Here is a 23,272-nt window from a genome sequence, read left to right on the forward strand (position 1 = left end):
GTGTTCCAAACCGTCAGTGGAAAGTCTATACACAGTTACAATCAAGCCATTATATTCCACAGATTCACAACTCTCTGGGTGAAAACGTTTTTCCTCATCTCAGTCCTAAAACGGCCTACCCTTTATTCTTAAACTGTGACCCCCTGGTTCTGGACTCCCCCAACATGGGGAACATGTTTCCTGCATCTAGCCTGTCCAATCCCTTAAGAATTTTATGTGTTTCTATAAGATCCCCCCTCATCCTTCTAAATTCTACGTTTTTCACCCAGAGAGTTGTGAATCTGTGGAATTCTCTGCCACAGAAGGCAGCGGAGGCCAATTCACTGGATGTTTTCAAGAGAGAGTTAGATTTGGCTCTTAGGGGAAAAGGGCTTGGGGCTGACTCCCCCAACATGGGGAACATTTTTCCTGCATCTAGCCTGTCCAATCCCTTTAAGAATTTTATGTTTCTACAAGATCCCCTGTTGTCATGACTCGAGGGTCTGAGCTACAGGGAGAGGTTGAGCAGGCTGGGAGTGGAGCACTGGAGGATGAGGGGTGATCTTGTAGAGGTGTACAAAACCATGAGAGGAATAGATCTGGTAGATGCACACAGAGTCTCTTGTCTAGAGTAGGGGAATCGAGGACATAGGTTCAAGGTGAAGGGGAAAAGATGTAACAGGAATCTGAGGGGTAACTTATTCACACAGAGGGTGGTGGGTGTGTGGAACAAGCTGCCAGAGGAGGTAGTTGAGGCTGGGACTATCCTAACATTTAAGGGACAGATTAGACCGGTACATGGATAGGACGGGCTTGGAGGGATATGGGCCGATGGGACATCCAATTCACTGGATGTTTTCAAGAGAGAGTTAGATACAGCTCTTAGGGCTAATGGAATCAAGGGGCAATTTGCCCGCACATTGGCCGGTGTGGGCTAGTTGGGCCGAAGGGCTAGTTTCCACCGGGGGGGATAGACACAAAAAAGCCGGAGTAACTCAGCGGGTCAGGCAGAATCTCTGGGGAAAAGGAATAGGTGATGTTTGGGGCGAGACCCTTCCTGTTTTCCACGCCGTGGTCTTCAGGCCTAGAGTGGTCTTCAGGCCTTCAGACCACACCCGCGGCAAAGTGTGGAGGGGCACCCGAGAGGGAGGTGTCAGGCGCCAGAGAAATGCAAAGGATATATCATTCACTGCATTCCTGATCTGAAAACGGTGTGCAGGGAATTAGAGCGGCTTTTGCCAGCACAGACAAGTCGCACAGACTCGGTCTCCATGGTTACGGCCGAGGAAGTTACGCCACACTGACAGAATTAAAATTCCTTCATGGTAAGATATGCGCTGTGGCAGGAGAGAGCAGGGAAAACAGAATCCTTCCTGATGAGTAACAGACTCGTGCCCAGACACACAGGCCTGGAACTCAGAGCTAACGCACGGCCCCACACACACACACACTCACACACACTCACACACACACACACACTCTCACACACACACTATCACACACACACACACACACACACACACACACACACACACACACACACACACTCACACACACACACACTCACACACACAATATCACACACTATCACACACACACACACACACACACACACACACACACACACACTCACACACACTCTCACACACACACACACTCACACACACACACACACACAATATCACACACTATATAACACACTATCAATCACACACACAAATATCACACACTCTCGCACACACACACACTCTATCACACACACACACACTCTATCACACACACACTCTATCACACACATTCCACACACACACTCACACACTCATACACACTCTCTCTCAACACATACACACTCTCACACACACTCACACACACTCACACACACACAGTCACACACACACTCTCACATACACACACTCTCTCACACACACACTCTCTCACACACACACACATCCCTCACACACACACTCGCTCTCATGCACACTGTTGCCCAGAGGCACCTGGAGATCAGAGCAAGCCCACTGCCTGACCCACACACACATACACATGCTCACGCACAGACACGGTGGGGCGGCACGGTGGCGCAGCGGTAGAGTTGCTGCCTCACAGCGCCGGACACCCGGGTTCGATCTCAACTACGGGCGCCGTCTGCAGGGAGTTTGTACGTTCTCCCCGTGGATTTTCTCCGAAATATCTATGGTTTCCTCCCGCACTCCAAAGACGTGCAGGTTTGTAGGTTAATTGGCTTGGAATAAGTGTAAAATTGTCCCTAGTGTGCGTAGGGTAGTGTTAGTGTGCGGGGATCGCTGGTCGGCGCGGACCCGGTGGGCCGAAGGGCCTGTTTCCGCGCTGTATCTCTAAAGTACACCAAACTCCCAAACAAAATCTGCAGAGGTTGGTAATGATGACTGCCTGTTTGGTCTCAGCGGTCTGGAACTCTGGAGATTTAACCATGAGGCCATCTGTTGCCAACTCATCCACACACCCAACGTGTTCAACATTAAACACAAACTAGGACCTCAGACCCACTTAAACACTTCCACTGAGCGTTTGTCAGCACTGGGCCTGTACTCACTGGAGTTTAGATGAGGGAGGACCTCATTGAAACGTACAGAATAGTGAAAGGCCTGGATAGAGTGGATGTGGAGAGATAGGATGTTTCCACTAGTGGGAGAGTCCAGGACCAGAGGGCACAGCCTCAGAATTAAAGGACGTACCTTTAGGAAGGAGATGAGGAGGAAGTTCTTCAGTCAGAGGGTGGTGAATCTGTGGAATTCTTTGCCACAGACGGCTGTGGAGGCCAAGTCAGTGGATATTTTTAAGGCAGAGATGGATAGATTCTTGACTAGTACGGGTGTCAGGGGTTACGGGGAGAAGGCAGGAGAATGGGGTCAGGAGGGGGGGGATAGATCGGCCATGATGGAATGGCGGAGTAGACTCGATGGGCCTAATTCTGCTCCTATCACTTACAAACATTCACAGGTCGCCTCTCACGCAAATTCAGCGTTTAGTTTAGAGATAAAGCACAGAAACAGGCCATTCGGCCCACCGAATCCACACAGACCAGCGATACCCGCACACTAACACTATCCTACACATACTGGGGACGATTTTACACATACACCAAGCCAATTAACCTACAAACCTGCACGTCTTTGGGGTGTGGGAGGAAAGCGAAGATCTCGGAGGAAACCCACGCAGGTCACGGGGAGAACGTACAAACTCCATACAGATGGCGCCCGTAGTCGGGATCGAACCCGGGTCTCCGGCGCTGCATTCGCTGTAAGGCGGCAACTCTACCGCTGCACCACCGTGACCGCCCTGAGTCTCTTCTGCGCTCTCTCCCTCTCTCAATTGTGCCTCAGTTTGTGGATGGGGAGGTCAGGACCCGCTCTTTAGTCAGTCATAGGATGGTTCAGTTGCCTGGAAGAAATTTGTCCCTGAATCTGGAGGCGTGCATTTTCAAACTTCTGTACCTCTTGCCCGATGGGGGGGGGGGGGGGGGAAGAGGGAGTGATCGGGGTGAGAATGGGCCTTGATTATGCTGCTGGCCTTGCCAAGGCAGCGTGAGGTGTAGCTGGAGTCAATGGGTGAACAGCTCAAGAATACCACCTTCCGAACAACTATCAGGCTCTTAAACACACTAAACCGTGACTGATTTCCATCCTGCACTCAAATTCACTTGGACCATCTCCGACATTTCCCTACCGTTTCTTGATCTCACCGTTGCTATTGAGGGCGTGCAGCGTAGGTTTACTAGGTTAATTCCCGGAATGGCGGGACTGTCATATGTTGAAAGACTGGAGCGACTAGGCTTGTATACACTGGAATTTAGAAGGATGAGAGGAGATCTTATCGAAACGTTTATACGTTTATTAAGGGGTTGGACACGTTAGAGGCAGGAAACATGTTCCCAATGTTGGGGGAGTCCAGAACAAGGGGCCACACAGTTTAAGAATAAGGGGTCAGCCATTTAGAACTGAGATCAGGAAAAACTTTTTCAGTCAGAGAGTTGTGAATCTGTGGAATTCTCTGCCTCAGAAGGCAGTGGAGGCCAGTTCTCTGAATGCATTCAAGAGAGAGCTGGATAGAGCTCTTAAGGATATGGGGAGAGGGCAGGAACGGGGTACTGATTGAGAATGATCAGCCATGATCACATTGAATGGCGGTGCTGGCTCGAAGGGCCGAATGGCCTCCTCCTGCACCTATTGTCTATTGTCTATTGTCTCCATCACAGGAGACAGACTATTGGCCGACATCTACTACAAACCCACAGCTATCTAGACTACACTTCTTCCCACCCAGCTTCCTGTAAAGACTATCCCCAACTCCCAATTCCTCCGTCTTCGCCGCATCTCCGCCCAGGATGTTTTCCATACCAGGGCATCGGAGATGTCCTCATTCTTTAAGGACCTCTTCCATTATAGATGAGGCTCTCACTAGGGTCTCCTCGATATCCCCATATCGATTTAAACCAGCATCTGCAGTTCTTTCCAACACTAAACTATGAACTATAGACTGTCTTAGTTCCACAAAGGAACTTTGGAGTTTTGTCGCAAGAGTGCTTGTGGGTGGGACGCACGGTGGCACGCACGGTGGCACGCACGGTGGCACGCACAGTGGCACAGCGGTAGAGTTATCGTCTTTCACCTCTTCCCCATGGCGGACATTGGATTTTGTCTCTGGGACTGATGAGCTATGCTCTCCATCTCCCCCTGTGCTCTATCTATAATCCTTGAGTTTGAGTTGATTGCATCTGTGTATGGCAGATCTGATCTGTTCGGCCGGCCTAGCGGTAGAGTTGCCGCCTCACAGCGCCAGGAACCTGGGCTCCAGCCTAACCGCGGGTGCTGTCTGTACGGAGTTTGCACGTTCTCGCCGTGACCGCGTTGGGTTTTCTCCGGGTGCTCCGGTTTCCTCCCACACTCCAAAGTCGTACAGGTTTGTCGGTTAATTGGCTTCGGTAAATAAAGTGTGTGTGTGTGTGCGTGTGTGTGTGTGTGTACAGGGTGATCGATGTTCGGCACACAATCAGTGGGCTGAAGGGCCTCCCTTTGTGCTATATCTCTAAAGTCAAGTAAAATCACAAGTGATAGGAGAGGAATTAGGCCATTCGGCCCATCAAGTCTACTTTGCCATTCAATCATGGCTGATCTATCTCTCCATCCTAACCCCATTCTCCTGCCTTCTCCCCATGACCCCTGACACCCGCACCAATCAAGAATCTAACTATCTCCGCCTTAAGAATATCCACTGACTTGGCCTCTCCACAGCCTTCTGTGGAGTCTATAGAGGTTATTTAATCCTCTTTTAGTTCTTTATATGTTATCTGCGAGTATTAAGGTTGCCAACTTCCTCACTCCCAAATAAGGGACAAAAGGTGACGTCACCGCCCCGCGCCCCATGTGACCTTGCCCAGCCAGCGGCCACGTGCTCCCAGTCCACCAATGGCGGCCGCCCGGGCCGGGAGGCACGTTGCTACGCAGCCTCCGTCATGCGACTCCCGGGCCTCCGGGCCTACAATATCCGGGCCTACAGCGGCCCCGGGGCCTACAGCGGCCGGGCCTAATACGGGACAAGGCAGGTCCTGTACGGGACAAACCACTGTAGGCCCGTGGGCCGCTGTAGGCCGGGGCAGTGTAGGCTGTTCGGGGAACAGGGGCGAATGTGTTCGCCTATCGGAGCATGCCCGGGTGGTGGAGCGGGAGCACGTGGCCGCTGGCTGGGTGAGGTCACAGGGCGGTGACGTCACCTTGTCCCGTATTTGGGAGTGAGATAGTTGGCGACCCCTAGTGGTGGTGGGTGTGGTGGCTGGTACTCACTGTCTAGCCGCGCGGCCCGGTCATCTATGACACACTGCTTGGTGTAGGAGTCCTCGATCGTCGGGTCATAGTCCGATACGAAGTAAGACTGCAATGAGGAACGAACGGGTCCATGGTTAGATGGTGAACAATTCAAAGAAAACAATTCATCCGACCAGCAACTGTCCTGACCTACCATTGACAATCGACAATAGGTGCAGGAGGAGGCCATTCGGCCCTTCGAGCCAGCACCGCCATTCAATGTGATCATGGCTGATCATTCTCAATCAGTACCCCGTTCCTGCCTTCTCCCCATACCCCCTGACTCCGCTATCCTCAAGAGCTCTATCTAGCTCTCTCTTGAATGCATTCAGAGAATTGGCCTCCACTGCCTTCTGAGGCAGAGAATTCCACAGATTCACAACTCTCTGACTGAAAAAGTTTTTCCTCATCTCAGTTCTCTAAATGGCCCACCCCTTATTCTTAAACTGTGGCCCCTGGTTCTGGACTCCCCCGACATTGGGAACATGTTTCCTGCCTCTAACGTGTCCAACCACTTAATAATCTTATACGTTTCGATAAGATCCCCTCTCATCCTTCTAAATTCCAGTGTATACAAGCCTAGTCGCTCCAGTCTTTCAACATATGACAGTCCCGCCATTCCGGGAATTAACCTAGGACAGACCGATTGTAATCACCTATAGTTCCGCTGAATGGGTAGCACGTGGCACAAAAGCTTATCACTGTGCCTCGGTACACGAGACAATTATAAACTAAATTAGCAATGCCCCGACCGCCCCGACGTGGCAACTCCAACAGCCTGACCGCGGGACAAGACGGCAGGGAAGAGAAAAAGACATTCTGGCCTTCCATCACAGTGAGGAGGGACTGGAGGAGACTCACTGTGATGGATGTTTCTTTTTGTTTGGTGTTAGTTGTGATTGTATGTGTTATTGCATTTTTATTGATTAATCTTATTGGTCTTATTGTTCAACTGTGGGTAATGTTTCATTTTACTACACATTTATGTGTATGTAACAAATAAACGACTATTGACTATTGACTATTGATAGGGACCATTTAGTTTTCATTTTAGAGATACAGTATGGAAACAGGACCTTCGGCCCACCCAAGTCCATGCTGGCCATCGACCTCTGGAGAGAAGGAATGGGTGACGTTTGGGGTCGAGACCCTTTCATCAGGCTGATGTTGGGGGAGAGGGAGATACATAGATAAGGAAGTGGAAGGTGTGAAAATATGACAAAGGGTTACTTGAAACGAGATGCTGCCTGACCTGCTGAGTTACTCCAGCATTTTGTGAATAAATACCTTCCATTTGTACCAGCATCTGCAGTTATTTTCTTACAAAGGGAATGGAGATCACGGAGAATAAGGGAGGTTGGTTTGTGTGATGGGTGGTGGAGTCATTGTGTGTGGAATCAAATTTATTAAGTACTGTAAGCTGGAGCGATTGGGCTTGTATACACTGGAATTTAGAAGGATGAGGGGGGATCTTATTGAAACATATAAGATAATTAGGGGATTGGACACGTTAGAGGCAGGAAACATGTTCCCAATGTTGGGGGGGGGGTCTAGAACAAGGGGCCACAGTTTAAGAATAAGGGGTAGGCCATTTAGAACGGAGATGAGGAAGAACTTTTTCAGTCAGAGAGTGGTGAAGGTGTGGAATTCTCTGCCTCAGAAGGCAGTGGAGGCCAATTCGTTGGATGCTTTCAAGAGAGCTGGATAGAGCTCTTAAGGATAGCGGAGTGAGGGGGTATGGGGAGAAGGCAGGAACGGGGTACTGATTGAGAATGATCAGCCATGATCGCATTGAATGGCGGTGCTGGCTCGAAGGGCTGAATGGCCTCCTCCTGCACCTATTGTCTATTGTCTATTGATTGATTGAATTGATTGAAAGATGAATGGCATGAATGGCAAGAATCAGGCCCACCGAGCCCACGCCGAGCAGCGATCCCACGTCCACACTAGTTCTATGTTATCCCACGTTCACATCCACTCCCTTCCCACTCGGGGCAGGTTTACAGAGACCGATTAACCTGGAAGCCCGCACGCCTTTGGGATGCGGGAGGAAACCGGAGCGCCCTGAGGAAACCCACGCGGTCCACGCGCGATATCTACCCGGACAGCGCCTGAGGTCAGGATCGAACCCGGGTCCTCTGGCGCGGCATGGCGGGGCAGCTCCACCAGCCATTGCGGTGGAGGTTTGTAGGTTAATTGGCTTCTGTAAATTGTCCACCAAATGCACAACACCCGCTGCAGTATCTAATGAACAAATCGGTGGAGAAAATAGGGTGGTCACGGTGGCGCAGCGGTAGAGTTGCCGCCTTACAGCGAATGCAGCACCGGAGACCCGGGTTCGATCCCGACTACGGGCGCCGTCTGTACGGAGTTTGTACGTTCTCCCCGTGACCTGCGTGGGTTTTCTCTGAGATCTTCGGTTTCCTCCCACACTCCAAAGACAGGTATGTTAGTTAATTGGCTTGGTAAATGAGGAAAGATATTCTTGCTATTGAGGGCGTGCAGCGTAGGTTTACTAGGTTAATTCCTGGAATGGCGGGACTGTCGTATGTTGAAAGACTGGAGCGACTAGGCTTGGATACACTGGAATTTAGAAGCATGAGAGGGGTTCTTATCGAAACGTATAAGATTATTAATGGGTTGGACACGTTAGAGGCAGGAAACATGTTCCCAATGTTGGGGGAGTCCAGAACAAGATGCCACAGTTTAAGAATAAGGGGTAGGCCATTTAGAACGGGGATGAGGAAAACCTTTTTCGGTCAGAGAGTTGTGAATCTGTGGAATTCTCTGCCTCAGAAGGCAGTGGAGGCCAATTCTCCGAATGCATTCAAGAGAGAGCTAGATAGAGCTCTTAAGGATAGTGGAGTCAGGGGGTATGGGGAGAAGGCAGGAACGGGGTACTGATTGAGAATGATCAGCCATGATCACATTGAATGGCGGTGCTGGCTCGAAGGGCCGAATGGCCTATTCCTGCACCTATTGTCTAAAAGGATAGTGTTAATGTGCGGGGATCGCTGGTCGGCGCCGACCCGGTGGGCCGGAAGGGCCTGTTTCCGCGCTGTATCTCTAAACTAAACTAAAATATTTAGTTAGCTCTAATCTAGAATCCAAAAGTTTGTTAAGTACTGGACCGTGCTAAGGAAGTCACTGTTAGATAGAAAGAGAGATACGACATGGAAGGAGGCCCTTCGGCCTACCGAGTCCATGCTGACCATCAACCACAATCATCCTAGTCTGAAGAAGGGTCTCGACCCGAAACGTCACCCATTCCTTCTCTCCTGAGATGCTCCCTGACCCGCTGAGTTACTCCAGCATTTTGTGTCTACCTGCAGGTTTTATTTCCTACACATCTTGCCGCTAGTGTGAACTAGATGTTTTCAAGAGAGAGTTAGATACAGCTCTTGGGGCTAATGGAATCAAGAGATATGGGGAGAAAGCAGGAACTATCTAACTCTCTTTTCAATTCATCCAGTGAATTGGCCTCCACTGCCCTCTGCGGCAGAGAAGTCCACAAATTCGCAATTCTCAGGGTGAAAAAGTTTTTTCCCCATCTCAGTTTTAAACGGCCTCCCCTTTATTCTTAGACTGTGTGGCCCCTGGTTCTGGACTCCCCCAACATTGGGAACATTTTTTCTGCATCTAGCTTGTCCAGTCCTTTTATAATTTTGTACCTTTCTATAAGATCCCCCCTCATCCTTCTAAATTCCAGTGAATACAAGTTTAGTCTTTCCAATCTTTCCCCATATGACAGTCCCGCCATCCCGGGATTAACCTTGTGAACCTACGCTGCACTGCCTCAATAGCAAGGATGTCCATCCTCAAATTCGGAGACCAAAACTGCACACAGTACTCCAGATGTGGTCTCACCAGGGCCCTGTACAACTGCAGAAGGACCTCTTTGCTCTACTCAAATCCTTTCGTTATGAAGGCCAACATGGCATTGGCTTTCTTCACTGCCTGTTGTACCTGCATGTTTATTTTCGGTGACTGGTGTACAAGGACACCCAGGTCTTGTTGCACTTCCCTTTTTCCTAATCTGACACCATGGAGATTATAATCTGCCTCCTTAGGAGTTCTTGCCACCAAAGTGGATAACCTCACATTTATCTACATTCTATTGCATCTGCCAACTCACTCAATCTGTCCAAGTCACTCTACAACCACCTAGCAGTTCAAACTTATCTTTAAAATCAGAAGAACATCATCCCACCCCCCCCGGAGTTAAGAACAGCTACTTCCTCACTGTTATCAGACTCTTCTACGGACCTCCCTGATCTTCCAATCTACCTCTTTGCGGCATTTGCATTTTTTTTCCCTCTGCACTTCACTTTATAACGGAAACACTACATTCTGTACTCTGTTTATTTTCTTCCTTTTCGTGCTAGCCGACTACGGGCGCGTTCCGTATCCTGACTGCGGGCGCTGTCTGCGTGGAGTTTGCACGTTCTCCCAGTGACCGCGTGGGTTTTCCTCAGGTTTCCTCTCACACTGCAAAGACGTGCAGGTTTGTAGGTTAATTGGCTTCGGTAAGTATCGGAGATTTGGCCGGGACAGACTCGGTGGGCCGAAGGGCCTGTTGCCGTGCTGTATCTCTAAAGTATAGATTCTAATCGGTTAGCTGTACCTTAAAAGCTAGCAACGGGATAATGGGCTGAATGGCCTCTAACACCAGCTTATCAAGATACAACATTGATCCAAACCACACTGCACCTCGTTCGCCTTTCAATTTGGCACGGGCAAGGAGTCCAGCCTACAATAGACAATAGGTGCAGGAGGAGGCCATTTGGCCCTTCGAGCCAGCACCGCCATTCAATGTGATCATGGCTGATCATTCTCAATCAGTACCCCGTTCCTGCCCTCTCCCCATACCCCCTGACTCCGCTATCCTTAAGAGCTCTATCTAGCTCTCTCTTGAATGCATTCAGAGAATTGACCTCCACTGCCTTCTGAGGCAGAGACTTCCACAGATTCACAACTCTCTGACTGAAAACGTTTTTCCTCATCTCCGTTCTAAATGGCCTACCCCTTATTCTTAAACTGTGTCATCTTGTTCTGGACTCCCCCAACACTGGGAACATGTTTCCTGCCTCTAACGTATCCAACCCATTAATAATCTTATACGTTTCGATAAGATCCCCTGGCCCCTGGTTCTGGACTCCCCCCTGACTGTTCTCTCTTGGGAATTACAGCAATTCAGAAGGCCATCACTATTTTCTTCAGGGGATAGACACAAAAATCTGGAGTAACTCAGCGGGTCAGACAGCATCTCTGGAGAAAAGGAATTGGTGACATTTCAGGTTGAGACCCTTCTTCAGACCCGAAACATTGCCTATTCCTACTGTCCAGAGAGGTTGCCCGTCCCACTGAGTTACTCCAGCATTATATGTCTATCTTCGGTTCAAACCACCATCTTAGTTTAGTTTAGTTTAGAGATACAGCGCGGAAACAGGCCCTTCGGCCCACCGAGCCCGCACCGACCAGCGATCCCCGCACATTAACACCATCCTACACTCACTAGGGACAATTTTTACATTTATACCCAGCCAATTAACCTACAAACCTGTACGTCTTTGGAGTGTGGGAGGAAACCGAAGATCTCGGAGAAAACCCACGCAGGTCACGGGGAGAACGTACAAACTCCGTACAGACGGCGCCCGTGGTCGGGATCGAACCCGGGTCTCTGGCGCTGCAAGCGCTGTAAGGCGGCAACTCTACCGCCGCGCCACGGTGCAGATCGTTCCGACGCTGTTTTCTTCAGGTTCAACTACGGCCCAAGGTCTTTATCAGCACCACCAAAGGCCGAGAATTTACGACGGGGAAAGACCCAGTTATGCACAAAAGCAGACAGAAGGCAGTAAACAAATTGTAGATCTGGCAGATTAAACCTTGGCCTTAATAGCTGAAAACCACATCAAACAGTGCTTCAAACCTTCAATAAGCCACACTGTCCTATGCAAGTGTACACAGAGTTTTATCGTTCAGTCTGAAAAGCTTATTTTTTTGCAACTTATGTGTATTTATTTTAACGTGTTTTTGAGAACCACCAGGGTCGACTGGGCCTACCCGACCTCCCAGTTGCCAAACACTTTAAGTCCCACAGATAGACACAAAATGCTGGAGTAACTCAGCGGGACAGGCAGCATCTCTGGAGAGAAGGAATGGGTGACTTCTTCAGACTGAAGAAGGGTCTCGACCCGAAACGTCACACGTTCCTTCTCTCCAGAGATGCTGCCTGACCCGCTGAGTTACTCCAGCTGTTTGTGTCTACAGCTGTACACTTGTACTGTATCTGAGATGCATCCCTCTCCCCATCAAAACTGCCCCCTCCATCGGAATAAAATAGACTGCTTCTGTTCCTTATGATCTGTTCCTTCTCTTGGCCTATTCCACAACTCATGGCTGGGCGGCACGGTGACGCAGCGGTAGAGTTGCTGCCTCACTGCGCCAGGGACCCGGGTTCGATCCTGACTACGGGTGCTGCCTGCGCGGTGTTTGTACGTTCTCCCCGTGACAGCGTGGGTTTTCTCCGGGTGCTCCGATTTCCTCCCACACACCAAAGATGCCCAGGTTTGTATGTTAATTGGCTGCGATCAACTATGGTAAAATTGTCCCTAGTGCGTGTAGGATACGGGGTGATCGCCGGTCGGTGCGGACTCGGTGGGGCCTGGACGGGGTTAGTGGGCCGCTGGAGGCCCTGCAGCAGCCTGGGGCTCGGCTGGATCTGGTGCCTCTCCAAGAGGTCCAGCGTGGGCCGGACGCGGCCTACAGCGGCGGAGAACACCACGGCCACGTTTGGCCCGGCCGACCCTGCAACATCGCCATGGCAACGGGCCTTCATGGTCAGGTCGAGAACCCTGCCCTCACAACAACTGGGACTTGCAAAATGGCGCCAAATCTGTACACTGTCTCGGTGTACCACCGCCGTACGTACACTTGTTTAGGAAAGAACTGCAGTTTAAATCAAAGGTGGACACAAAATGCTGGATTAACTCAGCAGGTCAGGCAGCATCTCTGGAGAGAAGGAATGGGTGACGTTTCGGGTCGACACCCTTCTTGAGTCTGAAGAAGGGTCTCGACCCGAAACGTCACCCATTCCTTCTCTCCAGAGATGCTGCCAGACCTGCTGAGTTAATCTAGCATTTTGTGTCTACAGCTGTACACTTTTACAGTATCTGAGATGCTTATCTAAGAAGTATCTAAGTGACAATATAATAATAATAATAGGTGCAGGAGGAGGCCATTCGGCCCTTCAAGCCAGCACCACCATTCAATGAGATCATGGCTGATCATTCTCAATCAGTACCCCGTTCCTGCCTTCTCCCCATACCCCCTGACTCCGCTATCCTTAAGAGCTCTATCTAGCTCTCTCTTGAATGCATTCAGAGAATTGGCCTCCACTGCCTTCTGAGGCAGAGACTTCCACAGATTCACAACTCTCTGACTGAAAAAGTTTTTCCTCATCTCCGTTCTAAATGGCCTACCCCTTATTCTTAAACTGTGGCCCCTGGATCTGGACTCCCCCAACATTGGGAACATGTTTCCTGCCTCTAACGTGTCCAACCCCTTAATAATCTTATACGTTTCGATAAGATCCCCTCTCATTCTTCTAAATTCCAGTGTATACAAGCCTAGTCGCTTCAGTCTTTCAACATACGACAGTCCCGCCATTCCGGGAAGTGCTTATGTACAGTGATACTTGTACTGAACTGTGCACAACAATGAGTTTCACTGTACCTCAGCACACGTGGCAAATAATGTACCCAACCATACCAAATAGCAGGCTTACAGTAAAGCAAAATCTGGATAAATACATCTCCTTCAATCCCTTACAAGTTGATGCCCCACAATTAAGCTAGTAAGAAAATAATTCCAGACGTTGCCCCTGGCTAAGATTCTTCTGTCCCGCCCAACGCCTTGATAAATCTCCAAATGCCCTCCAGGGCTGTCTGCTGCAACACCTTCTTTGAAGAAAAGTAAACGAAAAGAGTCTGAAGAAGGGTCTCGACCCGAAACGCCAGCACCGCCGCCATGCAATGTGATCATGGCCGATCATCCAGAATCAGTACCCCGTTTTGCCCCTTTCTCCCCATATCCCTTGATTGCACTAGCCCCAAGAGCTGTATCTAACTGGTGGACACTTGCCGAAGTTGGACGTTTAGACTTTGGAGGTACAGCGCGGAAACAGGCCCTTCAGCCCACCGAGTCCGCGCCGCCCAGCGATCCCCGCGCACTAACTTCGAACCATAGCTAAAATCAAACCTTTCCTCCAATTCGACGACACAGAAAAAATCATTCACGCTTTCATTTCCTCCCGCCTAGACTACTGCAACTCCCTATACACTGGGATCAGCCAATCTTCCCTGTCCCGCCTGCAACTGGTCCAAAACGCCGCAGCGAGACTCCTGACGGGTACCCGTAAAAGGGACCACATCACCCCGATTCTGGCCTCTCTCCACTGGCTCCCTGTACGGTACAGAATCAACTTCAAGCTCCTCCTCTTCACGAATAAAGCCCTAAATGGACATTCCCCCCCCTACATCAAAAATCTTCTAACCCCCCCTCTCTAACTCCAGGTCCCTCAGGTCGGCCGACTTGGGGCTACTCACTATCCCGCGGTCTAGGCTTAAGCTCAGGGGAGCTTTTGCGGTTGCAGCTCCTAGACTGTGGAACAGCATCCCTCTCCCCATCAGAACTGCCCCCTCCATCGACTCCTTTAAGTCCAGGCTCAAAACCTATTTCTACTCCCTAGCATTTGAGGCTCATTGAGGAGGCGCTGTGAACTGTTTGCGTGCTACTGTATGTTTCATTTTTTTCCTTAGTACCTAATCAGATGTACAGCACTTTGGTCAACGTGGGTTGTTTTTAAATGTGCTATACAAATAAAATTGACTTGACTTGACTAACACTTTCCTACATACACACACGCTAGGTACAATTTACAATTTAATCGAAGCCAGTTAACCTATAAACCTGTAGAAAAACAACAACTGCAGATGCTGGTTTAAGACCGAAGGTCGACACAAAATGCTGGAGTAACTCAGCGGGTCAGGCATCATCTCTGGGGAGAAGGAATGGGTGACGTTTCGGGGCGAGACCCTTCTTCAGACTGATGTCAGGGGAGGGGGTGGGACAAAGATAGAATGTAGTCGGAGACAGTAAGACTGGTGGGAGAACTGGGATGTGGAAGGGGATAGAGTTGGGGGGGGGAAAGCAAGGACTGATCGGTCTGAAGAAGGGTCTCGACCCGAAACGTCACCCATTCCTTCTCTCCCGAGATGCTGCCTGACCTGCTGAGTTACTCCAGCATATTGCCTCTATCTTTAACTTGCGTCCTGCATATCTTTGGAGTGTGGGAGGAAACCGGAGCATCCGGTTACTCCAGCATTTTGTGTCTATCGTAAACTGAACTATGATAGGATTGGTAATTGCACACTCATCCCTCATTCCAAACACACAGGTCATCTCAGGCCATTGGCATCCGGCGAGCACTCTGCCATTTAACCGGCCTTCCTTCCCCCCTCTCTCCATCCCACCGCCCCCCCCCCCCCCCCCCCCCCTCAGCTCCCCCCCCCCCCACTAGGGTTGCCAACTGTCCCGTTTTAGCCAGGACATCCCGTATTTTGGGCTAAATTAGTTTGTCCCGTACGTACGGGACCACCCTTGTCCCATATTAGTATGGTTGCCAACTTCCTTGCTCCCAAATACGGCACAACGTCACCGCCCCGCGCCCCACGTGACCTCACCCAGCCAACGGCCACGTGCTCCCGCTCCACCAATGGCGGCACTTTAGAGGCAGGAAGCATGTTCCCAATGTTGGGGGAGTCCAGAACCAGGGGCCACAGTTTAAGAATAAGGGGTAGGCCATTTAGCACTGAGATGAGGAAAAACTGTTTCAGTCAGAGAGTTGTGAATCTGTGGAATTCTCTGCCTCAGAAGGCAGTGGAGGCAAATTCACTGGATGCTTTCAAGAGAGAGCTAGATAGAGCTCTTAAGGATAGCGGAGTCAGGGGGTACCGGGAGAAGGCAGGAACGGGGTACTGATTGAGAATGATCAGCCGTGATCACATTGAATGGTGGCGCAGGCTCGAAGGGCCGAATGGCCTCCTCCTGCACCTATTGTCTATTGTCTACTGATAAAGGGCAAGGTAAAGTCCAGTAAAGTTGGAGTAAAGATAGTCGGAGGGTTTTCATGGATCTTGACCCGAAACGTCACCCATTCCTTCTCTCCAGAGATGCTGCCTGTCCCGCTGAGTTACTGAGTCAGTGACGTAGGGTTGCCAACTTCCTCACTCACAAATACGGGACAGAGGGTGACGTCACCACGTGACCTCGCCCAGCCAGCGCCCACGTGCTCCCGCTCCACCAATGGCAGCCGCTGGCTGGGTGAGGTCACGTGGGGCGCGGGGTGGTGACATCACCCTTTGTCCCTTCTTTGGGAGCGAGGAAGTTGGCAACCCTGCCCCCCCACCTCGCTGACTGGAATCGCAATCCTTAGGAATGTCGCATTTGTGCGTTATCTTATCACTGCTGTGCGATGCCCTGGGGAACCGAGCAAACAGATGAATCATATCTGAAATGCCTAAACTGAACAAGCAACCAAGAAACAAAAAAAAAACCCCCACCACCGTACACGCAAAGCAAGATCCCACAATGAACAAGCAACTCACCCCTCCTCTTCCCCCTCTTTCAGTTGAAAGGTGACGGGCGGAATGGAAATGTTGGACCATGCAGAGACATCATCGGCGACTTTCTAACTTTAGTTAAGTTTAGTTTAGAGGCACAGCGCGGAAACAGGCCCTTCGGCCCACCGAGTCCGCGCCGACCGGCGATCTCCACGCACACGCACAACGTCATCCCACACACAAGGTGCAATTTACAACTTTATCCAAGCCAATTAGCCGACAAACCTGCACTGCCTTCTCCCCATACCCCCTGACTCCGCTATCATTAACTAGCTCTCTCTTGAAAGCATCCAGAGAATTGGCCTCCACTGCCTTCTGAGGCAGAGAATTCCACAGATTTACAACTCTCTGACTGAAAAAGTGTTTCCTCATCTCCGTTCTAAATGGCCGACCCCTTATTCTTGAACTGTGTGGCCCCTGGTCCTGGACTCCCCCAACATCGGGAACATGTTTCCTGCCTCTAACATGTCCAACCCCTTAATAATCTTATATGTTTCAATAAGATCCCCTCTCATCCTAACTTCCAGGTATTTATTCACAAAATGCCGGAGTAACTCAGCGGGTCAGGCAGCATCTCAGGAGAGAAGGAATGGGTGACGTTTCGGGTCGAGACCCTTCTTCAGACTGGCACTTCTAAATCCCAGTGTATACAAGCCCAGTTGCTCCAGCCTTTCAACATTCGACAGTCCCGCCATTCCAGGAATTAACCTGGTGAACCTACGCTGCACGCCCTCAATAGCAAGAAGGTCCTTCCTCAAATTTGGAGACCAAAACTGCACACAGTACTCCAGGTGCGGTCTCACTAGGGCCCTGTACAACTGCAGAAGGACCTCTTTGCTCCTATACTCAACTCCTCTTGTTATGAAGGCCAACATTCCATTGGCTTTCTTCACTGCCTGCTGTACCTGCATGCTTCCTTTCAGTGACTGATGCACTAGGACACCCAGATCACGTTGTACGTCCCCTTTTCCTAACTTGACACCATTCAGATAATACTCTGCCTTCCTATTCTTACCACCAAAGTGGATAACCTCGCACTTATCCACATTAAACTGCATCTGCCATGCATCCGCCCACTCACACAACCTGTCCAAGTCACCCTGCAACCTCATAGCATCTTCCTCACAGTTCACACTACCACCCATTTAGCCTAGAGTTTAAAGCATGTAAACAGTTCATTTAAAACCATCAATATCCTACACTAGACGTGCAGGTTTGTTGGTTAATTGGTCGTCTCTGTAAATTGTCCCTCGTGTTGGTTAATAGTCTTATCCTGCACACCTGGGAACAATCTACAGGGGCCCATTAATCTACAAACCTGCACGTCTTTTGGAGTGTGGGAGGAAACCGGAGCACCCGGAGAAAACCCACGCGGTCACGGGGAGAACGTACAAACTCCGTACAGACAGCACCCCTTGGTCGGGATCGAACCCGGGTCTCTGGCGCCGTGAGGCAGCAACTCTACCGCCGCGCCACCGTGCTTGGATGGATGGCAGGAGAACGAGGGGGGGGGGGTGGGGGGGGATGAATGGCCTTGTGCAAAAACAAATGGCGGCCTCCTAGGAAATATCGCCAGAGCCATTGTATTTCAAACGGCAGAGAAACCTAGGCACGAAGTTGGTCATAAACAGACAGACAAGGATGTTTTCCCCACTGCCCCACGGCCAATATTTATGAGGAAGATATGGGCGGCACGGTGGCGCAGCGGTAGAGTTGCTGCCTTACAGCGAATGCAGCGCCGGAGACTCAGGTTCGATCCTGACTACGGGCGCCGTCTGTACGGAGTTTGTACGTTCTCCCCGTGACCTGCGTGGGTTTTCTCTGAGATCTTCGGTTTCCTCCCACACTCCAAAGACGTACAGGTTTGTAGGTTAATTGACTGGGTAAATGTGAAAATTGTCCCTAGTGTGTATAGGATAGTGTTAATGTGCGGGGATCGCTGGGCGGCACGGACTCGGTGGGCCGAAGGGCCTGTTTCCGCGCTGTATCTCTAAATCTAAATCTAAATTAGTTTAACGCGGACATCATGGTCAGCACAGACATGGTGGGCCGAAGGGCCTGTTCATGTACTGCGCATTCCTATGGCAACATAAGGAACTGCAGGTTGCTGGTTTACATAAAAAGTGCTAGTCATGGGCGTCTCGGCGGTAGAGTTGCCGCCTCGCAGCGCCAGAGACCCGGGTTGGATCGTGAACGCGGGCGCTGTCTGCACGGAGTTTGCACGTTCCGCGTGGGTTTCCTCTGGGTGCTCTGACTTTCTCCCACGTCCCACGTCACCTGTTTGCAGGTTAATTGGCTTCAGTAAATTGTCCCTAGAGTGTGGGATAGAACTAGTGTACGGGTGATCGCTGGTCGATAGTGGGCCGAAGGGCCTATTTTCGCACGGTATCTCTAAACCCAAACTCAACGGGGGAGGGGGGGGAACGTAGATAGGAGTATTCGCTGGACTTTTGTAACTTTGTCGCCTCCAAAACATGCCTACTGCCCGGGTGACGTCTGCTACATAATTTGACCGGGTTGTACACAAAACAAAGTATGTCACTGTACCTAGGTACCTGTGACAGTGAAAGGTAGTATAAGAAAATAACTGCAGATGCTGGTACAAATCGAAAGGTATTTATGCACAAAATGCTGGAGTAACTCAGCGGGTCAGGCAGCATCTCAGGAGAGAAGGGATGGGTGACGTTTCGGGTCGAGACCCTTCTTCAGACTGAAGTCTGAAGACCCAACTACCCAACTGAAGTCTGAAGAAGGGTCTCGACCCGAAACGTCACCCATCCCTTCTCTCCCGAGATGCTGCCTGACCTGCTGAGTTACTCCAGCATTGTGTGACAGTAAAAGTATCATTGATTAAAGTCAGAGCACAGAAAAATGGAGTAACTGTACATTGGAACTTTACGTTAGAACTTGGATTCATGGATTATAGAGGTGCTCCTCGACCTACGATGGGGTTACGTCCCGATAAACCCATTGTAAACCGAAAATAGTGCAAGTCGAAAATGCATTTAATACACCTGACCTACCAAACATCATAGCCTAGTCTAACCTACCCAACATCATAGACACCTAGCCTACCCAACATCATAGCCTAGTCTAACCTACCCAACATCATTGCCTAGTCTAACCTACCCAACATCATTGCCTAGTCTAACCTACCCAACATCATAGACACCTAGCCTACCCAACATCATAGCCTAGCCTAACTTGCCCAACATCCTAGCCACCTAATACAATACAATACAATACAATATATCTTTATTGTCATTGTACAGGGGTACAACGAGATTGGGAATGCACCTCCCATACGATGCAATAAATTAATTAGCTAGTCAGTATTAATTTATACAACCCAATGAAACAAATTAGAGCAGTTTTAAACAGAATAAAGTGCAGTAGAACCTCCTGAACATCACACCCACCTAACCTACCCAACATCATAGCCACCTAACCTACCCATCATAGCCTAGTCTAACCTACCCAACATCATAGCCTAATCTAACCTGCCCAACATCGTAGCCTAGTCTAACCTACCCAACATCATAGCCACCTAACCTACCCAACATCGTAGCCTAGTCTAACCTACCCAACATCGTAGCCTAGTCTAACCTACCCAACATCGTAGCTTATTCTAACCTGCCCAACATCATAGCCTAGTCTAACCTACCCAACATCACAGCCACCTAACCTACCCAACATCATAGCCTAGCCTAACGTACCCAACATCATGGCCAGGGCAGCTTCCAATCGTGGCAGACTGGGAGTTGTGGCTTGCTGCCATTGTCCAGCATCACGAGAGTTTAGTTTAGTTTAGAGATACAGCGCGGAAACAGGCCCTTCGGCCCACCGAGTCTGCGTCGTCCAGCAATCCCCGCACACCAACACTATCCTACACACACTGGGGCAGTTTACTCGTACCCCAAGCCAATTAACCTACAAACCTGTACGTCTTTGGAGTGTGGGAGGAAACCGAAGTTCTCGGAGAAAACCCACGCGGGTCACGGGGAGAACGTACAAACTCCGTATAGACGGCGCCCGTAGTCGGGATGGAACCCGGGTCTCCGGCGCTGCATTCGCTGTAAGGCAGCAACTCTACCGCTGCACATAAGAGGGAATCTTACCGCGTAAAACACCGCCACTCTGAGCAGCGGACAGGTCTGCCAGTCCGGGAAAAGCCCGCTGGGAAAAGATCAAAATTCAAACTTTGAAGTAGGGTCTCGACTGAATGTGTATCACTTTTGAACCATCGTAGGTCGAAGCATGTGATCTCCCTGAGGCTCAGCACATCAACTCCCCTCCCATTCCTAATCTGACCTTACGGTCCTTTCTAAACTCAGACCGAGAAGGGGCCCTGACCCAAAATGGCACCTGTCCATGTTCTCCAGAGATGCTGCCTGACCCGCTGAGTAACTCCAGCACTTTGTGTCTGAACTCGTCTACCTTCTATGTTCAGCAAGCAAAACAAAGGGCAGGACGGTGGGGCGGGTGGTAGAGTTGCTGCCTCACAGCCCCAGAGACCCGGGTTCAATCCCGACTACGGGCGCTGTCTGTACGGAGTTTGTACGTTCTCCCCGTGACCTGCGTGGGTTTTCTCCGAGATCTTCGGTTTCCTCCCACACTCCAAAGACGTGCAGGTTTGTAGGTTAATTGCCTTGGTGTATTTGTAAATTGTCCCTAGTGTGTGTAGGATAGTGTTAGTGTGCGGGGATCGCTGGTCGGCGCGGACTCAGTGGGCCGAAGGGCCTGTTTCCGCGCTGTATCTCTAAACTAAACAGCAACCCAGCCTGTCCTCATTTCCAGCTTTCGCCCCCACCCCCACTACAATCAGTCTCAAGAGAACGAGTGCAGACACAAGAAACTGCAGATGCGGGTTTACAACAAAAAAAAAGACACAAAGTGCTGGAGTAACTCAGCGGGACAGGCAGGATCTCTGGAGAGAAGGAATGGGTGACGTTTCTGGTCGAGACCACACCCCCACTACAATCAGTCTCGAGAAAATGAGTGTAGATACAAGAAACTGCAGGTGCGGGTTTACACAAAAAAAAAGACTCAAAGTGCTGGAGTAACTCAGCGGGTCAAGCAGCACCTCTGGAGAACGTGGACAGGTAACGTTTGAAGGTTACCAACCTATTCACGTTCTCCAGGGCCACTGCCTCACAGCGCCTGAGACCCGGGTTCGATCCTGACCACGGGCGCTGTCTGTACGGAGTTTGTTCGTTCTCCACGTGTGACCGTGTGGGTTTTCTCCGGGTGCTCCGGTTTCCTCCCACACTCCAAAAGCAAGCGGGTTTCTAGGTTAATTGGCTTCTGTAAAATTGCAAATTGTAGCTTGTCCCTAAGTGTGTGTACGGGTGATTGCTGGTCGGCACGGACTCGATGGGCAGAAGGGCCACTTTCCACCCTGCATCTCCAAACTAAACTGGCTCTCAGTCTGAGGAAGGGTCTCGACCCAAAACATCACCCGTTCCTTCTCTCCAGAGATGCTGCCTGTCCCGCTGAGTTACTCCGGCATTTTGTATCCGTCTAAAGTTTATCAAGTCACAGATTTCAGCCTCAAAATGCTGGAGTAACTCAGCGGGACAGGCAGCAGGAACGGGGTGACGTTTCGGGTCGAGACCCTTCTGGTCTTGTTGTACAGTCGTCCATCTACACTTTCTAACCCTCCCATCCATTACGCAAAACACGACTTTTCCTGCTCGAGAATCTCTGTAAATGGTTATCAGCTCACACACACCCACTACAGCCCGCAGTTGCTGCAGAGCGGAGTAAAAAGAATCTGTGTAAACAAGGTTAAAACTGCTGGGAGAGGGGACCTTTAGTTGCTGTACTGGGCGGGTGTGCAGTTAGTGCAAGTACAAAGGGCAATCTTCAATCAACTGCTACCTCCTCAACCTGTGACAAGCCCGCTCCCACTTCCTGACAAGGTGGAGCTGAGGCGTGTTGTTTGGCGAGCCGAGGGCAGGCTCGGAGAAAATAAAATGCCTTCTCACCCATGTGGCACCTTCAAACACAAGTGCTGGAAACTTGCCAAAGGGCGAGAGGTGGAGAGGAGGGAGGGAGAGGGAGAGAGGGAGAGTGAGAGGGAGGAAGGGGAGAGGGGAGAGGGGAGAGGGGAGAGGGGGGGAGAGAGGGGGGGGAGAGGGGGGGGAGAGGAGAGGGAGAGGGGAGAGGGGAGAGGGGAGAGGGGAGAGGGGAGAGGGGAGAGGGGAGAGGGGAGAGGGAGCGGGGAGAGGGGAGAGGGGAGAGGGGAGAGGGGGAGGGGGGAGGGGGGAGGGGGGAGAGGGAGAGGAGGAGAGGGAGGTTGAGATCCTGAATAGATCAAGGGTCACACCAACAGGCGTGGCCCAGGCCTGACGTGTCGTACACCGTTACCATTCACGAAAAATAAAAGATAGAAAAACAGGAAATGCACAGTGGTTTTTAAAAAAAAGAGACGCAGAAAAAAATGCTTCGGGTGGGGACTGATTCTTCTATAAGGGATAGATCGTGTAGACCGCCTAGTACACAATCTCATACCCAGAGTAGGGGGAAATCGGGGAATCAGAGGACATAGGTTTAAGGTGAAGGGGAAAAGGTTTAATAGAAATCTGAGGGGGTAACTTTTTACACACACACACACACACATTCAGAATCACACACACACACACAGAGACACACACATTCGCACGCACACACATTCACACACACACACACCTACACGCACACACATTCACACACACACACACACATTGACACACACATTGACACACACACACACACACACAGAGCCACACA

At 50.5% G+C, this 23,272-nt stretch overlaps 1 protein-coding gene across 2 annotated transcripts in view; it reads right to left on the bottom strand.

Moving 5' to 3' along the window:
• The window catches only part of LOC144611540 (ras-related protein R-Ras2-like), a 102,887-nt gene that overhangs the window by 12,247 nt on the left and 67,368 nt on the right, over nucleotides 1-23,272 (bottom strand). For both annotated transcript variants that reach the window (XM_078430685.1, XM_078430686.1), the window contains exon 2: nucleotides 5,799-5,886. In XM_078430685.1, the coding sequence (XP_078286811.1) occupies nucleotides 5,799-5,886 (88 nt within the window). The remainder of the gene's footprint in view (nucleotides 1-5,798; nucleotides 5,887-23,272) is intronic.

This window comes from Rhinoraja longicauda, chromosome 40, assembly GCF_053455715.1.
Source record: "Rhinoraja longicauda isolate Sanriku21f chromosome 40, sRhiLon1.1, whole genome shotgun sequence".
Classification (NCBI taxonomy): domain Eukaryota; kingdom Metazoa; phylum Chordata; class Chondrichthyes; order Rajiformes; family Arhynchobatidae; genus Rhinoraja; species Rhinoraja longicauda.